General features: G+C 38.1%; 1 protein-coding gene across 1 annotated transcript in view; it reads left to right on the top strand.

The window, feature by feature from the left end:
- The window catches only part of LOC127418568 (F-box only protein 41-like), a 17721-nt gene extending 15105 nt beyond the window's left edge, over positions 1 to 2616 (top strand). Inside the window, exons 12-13 of the mRNA XM_051659181.1 lie at positions 1509 to 1624; positions 2464 to 2616. Coding sequence (XP_051515141.1) covers positions 1509 to 1624; positions 2464 to 2514 — 167 coding nt within the window. The 3' untranslated portion in view covers positions 2515 to 2616. The remainder of the gene's footprint in view (positions 1 to 1508; positions 1625 to 2463) is intronic.
- Positions 2617 to 5000: the final 2384 nt, after the last annotated feature.

The raw sequence follows: 5000 nt of genomic DNA, 5'->3' as shown, positions 1-5000 counted from the left end.
GTTATGTTTAAGTTTAGGGTAGGGAGGTCACTTTTGTTCATTTAAAACTCGATAGAGCATTAACCTAAAAAACCTCATCTGTTTTGGAGAATTTTTAACTCGTTTTGGCGCCACCCAGTGGACATTTGAGAACATTTAACTCGCTTTTGATGCCACCCAGTGGACATTTGAGAACAATTAACTTGTTTTTGACGCCACCCAGTGGACATGTGAGAACAATTAACTTGTTTTTGACGCCACCCAGTGGACATTTGAGAACATTTAACTCACTTTTGGTGCCACCCAGTGGACGTTTGAGAACATTTGACTTGTTTTTGACGCCACCCAGTGGACATGTGAGAACAATTAACTTGTTTTTGATGCCACCCAGTGGACATGTGAGAACAATTAACTTGTTTTTGACGCCACCCAGTGGACATGTGAGAACATTTAACTAGTTTTTAATGGCACCCAGTGGACATTTGAGAACATTTAACTCGCTTTTGACGCCACCCAGTGGACATGTGAGAACAATTAACTTGTTTTTGATGCCACCCAGTGGACATGTGAGAACAATTAACTTGTTTTTGACACCACCCAGTGGACATGTGAGAACATTTAACTAGTTTTTAATGGCACCCAGTGGACATTTGAGAACATTTAACTCGCTTTTGACGCCACCCAGTGGACATTTGAGAACAATTAACTTGTTTTTGACGCCACCCAGTGGACATGTGAGAACAATTAACTTGTTTTTGACGCCACCCAGTGGACATGTGAGAACATTTAACTAGTTTTTAATGGCACCCAGTGGACATTTGAGGACATTTGACTCGCTTTTGGCACCACCCAGTGGACATGTGAGAACATTTGACTCGCTTTTGGCACCACCCAGTGGACATGTGAGAACATTTGACTCGCTTTTGGCGCCACCCAGTGGACATTTGAGAACATTTAACTCCCTTTTGGCGCCACCCAGTGGACATTTGAGAACATTTAACTCGCTTTTGGCGCCACCCAGTGGACATTTGAGAACATTTAACTCACTTTTGGCGCCACCCAGTGGACATTTGAGAACATTTAACTCGCTTTTGGCGCCACCCAGTGGACATTTGAGAACATTTGACTCGCTTTTGGCACCACCCAGTGGACATTTGAGAACATTTGACTCGCTTTTGGCGCCACCCAGTGGACATTTCACCTCGGAATTGCAGCGATACGTATCATGAGCCACGTAATGTCATTTTGCAAAGATATCGCCATTGTCACACAATTTTCATGGGATCAGGCTGCATGAATGTGATTAAATTGAAAGCAAATGGAGTTTCAGAAAAGAACTCAACAATGTCTCAAACTGTGCTCGGATATGCCAAGATACCAAAGTCTGCAATAAAAATCAAAATGTGACCTCAAATGTTTCTTATCAAAATCTTATCAAGACCTAATGATCTGAGCTTTGCTGTTCACATTCATTTTTAGAGCTCTACACTCTTACTGTGTGTCAACAACATTTGTGTCTCTCTCTGTAGGTGTGTGTATGAATTTGAAGTGTATAGTTGTGCAGCTGAGTATCGCTGATTACTTCGAGGATGTTGACAATGAAGAAGCCCAGAGATTATTTGAAGAAATAGTCAACAATCTACAGGTACCATTACTGCCAGAAATTCATTTAATAGAGGGTTATTCCATGTCAAACCCCTAATGATGCATTCCAGAGCTTTACAGATGTACATTTCTGAAACCAAATCCAAAATCCAAATACTGCAGCTATTGTTGTAACCGAGGGTGTTTTTGGACTCTTGAAAATTGAGATTCTGACATTATTGTTTCTATGTGAATACTTAAACGTACATTTCTAGTTTCAACATTATTAGTACTTCAGATCTTTGTTTTGTTGAACAAGAAAAACTAGCTTCCTACAGTGTGACCCACATTTGGGTTTCCACCATCGAAAATGGGTCAAATTTAACTGTTTTTTTAACGGATCCACATTGAGAGCCCTGTATCTCTGGGATTTAACAATTTAGAGCCTTGAAAATGAAGATACAATAAGGAAAGTTTGTTCTGAACTAGAATCTAAAAGGATGTTAAGATATCTTATATACTTCTGGAGTTACAGGCACTCAAACTTGAGAAAAACAACACAAAAAAGTGTTTTTTCCCATTTTTGGACTCACACCATTGGCGTATAATGCAACAAGAGGTGCTGAAGTCAACTGATGTTAGTAATAGATCTATCTATCTCTGTGTAGAAATAAAATCATGATGCTGACTCCTTTCTAAGGGTGTTTTTTTCACCTGTAGTTTTGCTCCAAAATCATAGGCGAAAATTCAATTTTGCCCCACCAATACAAAATAATGGATTACTCATGAAATATTAATCCATGGCATATTTTGGCTTTTATCATAATGTTTGCTTATTTTTCACACTTATTAAACTGCAATTACGCTGACTTGTCGATGTTATGTCTTTCATTTTCTCAGGCTTTGAGAAAGAGACCAGGCCTGTCTGATGTTCTGCACATCAAGGTGTAAAAACCCTGAAAATAACGTCTGATCTGTGTCTGATTATGACTGTGACCACCTGATGCATACACACACATCCTCTCACACTCACACACATTCACATTGACATACAGACAGAGTGTTTTGTGACATTGACGTGTGGATTTTAAACACATGCACATTTCTAGCACAACTAAAGTTTCTCAGGTCGTTTTATTTTTATTGTTGGAGTAGTTTTAGGCGTATAGATCAAATATCAGGATTATAATAGTGGTTAGTTGAAGTAGCAATGTTGCAATAAGTAGCTGTAAATTTTGTGCATTACACACACAGACACAAAGTCTTCCACCAGAAGTCATAAACAACATGTGTTGACGTTACCAGAAAAACATTCTGAAACACCGAGAATGTAAATGCAAGAATTTCTGAATCTGAATTTAAACATCAGTGTTCCTGTGCATGTTCAGTGTGCAACTGTGCATACGTGTTATTGATGTTGCATACATGTGATATTTTTGGAAGGAAATTGAAGCCGTTCTTGCCCATGCAAAACGAGAGTCAAAAGAGTCCTGCACCGTCAAGTCTCTGTGATATACAGTTCTCTATTCTAGTCATCAATGATTGGCTAACTGAACTTCTTGAGAATATTTCTGTGGACCAAAGTTGTCATTTCTAAGAAACAAAACATCCTGATAAAGGATGGAGCTTCCAAAAACATTTCAGACAATCTAAACTGTGTCTTTGAGCACTGCCTCTCAAACTGCAGCTTAATGCCACTTAAAGTTTGTTAAAATCTCTAATGAGCGACAAACATTAAAATGCCAATCAGAGGAGGTGAAACCTCCTGCACAATTGCTCACAAGAGATCTTGCACGTTATTTATTTATTTTTATTTATTTATTTTTTTATGCCCTTTTCTCCCAATTTGGAATGCCCAATTCCCACTACTTAGTAGGTCCTCGTGGTGGCGCGGTTACTCAACTCAATCCGGGTGGCGGAGGACAAGTCTCAGTTGCGTCCGCTTCTGAGACCGTCAATCCGCGCATCTTATCACGTGACTCGTTGTGCATGACACCGCGGAGACTCACAGCATGTGGAGGCTCATGCTACTCTCCACGATCCACACACAACTTACCACACGCCCCATTGAGAGCGAGAACCACTAATCGCGACCACAAGGAGGTTACCCCATGTGACTCTACCCTCCCTAGCAACCGGGCCAATTTGGTTGCTTAGGAGACCTGGCTGGAGTCACTCAGCACGCCCTGGATTCGAACCCGCGACTCCAGGGGTGGTAGTCAGCGTCAATACTCGCTGAGATACCCAGACCCCCACGTTTTTTATTTCTAAACTTTTGTCACTTAAAAGCTTAAAAATGATGCCAATTCCATATCAACGATGTGCCGCACAAGGAAAAGTGTTCAGTGATTTGTTTGATATAAAGAAGCACACATGAAACACATCAAAGATGATGGTTCAATCAGATTTATTAACATTAAATGTGAAGCAATACTTCTTGACTTTAGAGAGCTTTATGATAAATATACATCATTGTATTAATACACATCTCATGAACTCGTCTGTACAGTACTCCTAAAGTGTAAATGAGTTGGGGACAGATCACACAAACTAAGTTTAAACCCAAATATTTTACATATCCAGGTCAATATTTACCTCATTAATCAAAAACCTTTATGAATGGAGCATTTATTGTGATGTATCATGTACCTTGTTGGAAATAACAAATGGCAGTGCAAAATAATAAAATAAAAATAACTTAAACACTTGAGTATCGTCATTTTTACACTGACTTTACCGTGTCGGAAATTAACTTTTACATGAACGGGCAAAATTTGCTTCATGGAAACGATTTTCTGGGGCATTTTTTTACATTTTAAGGTTATATATTTTTTTCCGAACCGTTTAAAACACAAACAGTGTCTCGTAGGTTTATTTCAAATACTTCAATATAATCAATTCATTAGTACAAATTCTCAAGACTAAGATTACCTTAAGAATCACATCAAAATTAATTAATTTTTATACCATAATATGTGTAATAGGACTACAATAGAATATTAAGAACTATATCAGATGTTACAAATATTATTAATAATAATAATAATAATAAAATTTAAATAAAAAAACAGACAAATTCAATATGAGGGCATTTTTTGCCCCCAACCCCTTTTAAAATTCGGGGGTATTTTTTGTCATTTTTGGTGGCATTTTTACACCAAACCCCCCTAAATTTCTAACCTTTGACTTTACAGTGAAATATGAACATATTGATGAATAAACTATTTATTTATTTATTTTAAAATCAAGCTTGAAATCATAATTGCACCTAAAAACTGCAATGGCAAGAAGTACTGTGAAAAAGGAGTTATATTTTGGTCCGTTCTCACCCACACCTATCATATCACTTCTGAAGACATGGATTAAACCACTGGAGTCATGGATTACTTTTATGCTGCCTTTATGTGCTTTTTGGAGCTTCAAAGTTCTGTTCACCA

This window comes from Myxocyprinus asiaticus, chromosome 28 (assembly GCF_019703515.2).
Source record: "Myxocyprinus asiaticus isolate MX2 ecotype Aquarium Trade chromosome 28, UBuf_Myxa_2, whole genome shotgun sequence".
Classification (NCBI taxonomy): domain Eukaryota; kingdom Metazoa; phylum Chordata; class Actinopteri; order Cypriniformes; family Catostomidae; genus Myxocyprinus; species Myxocyprinus asiaticus.
This window is presented reverse-complemented; position numbering and strand designations above follow the sequence as displayed.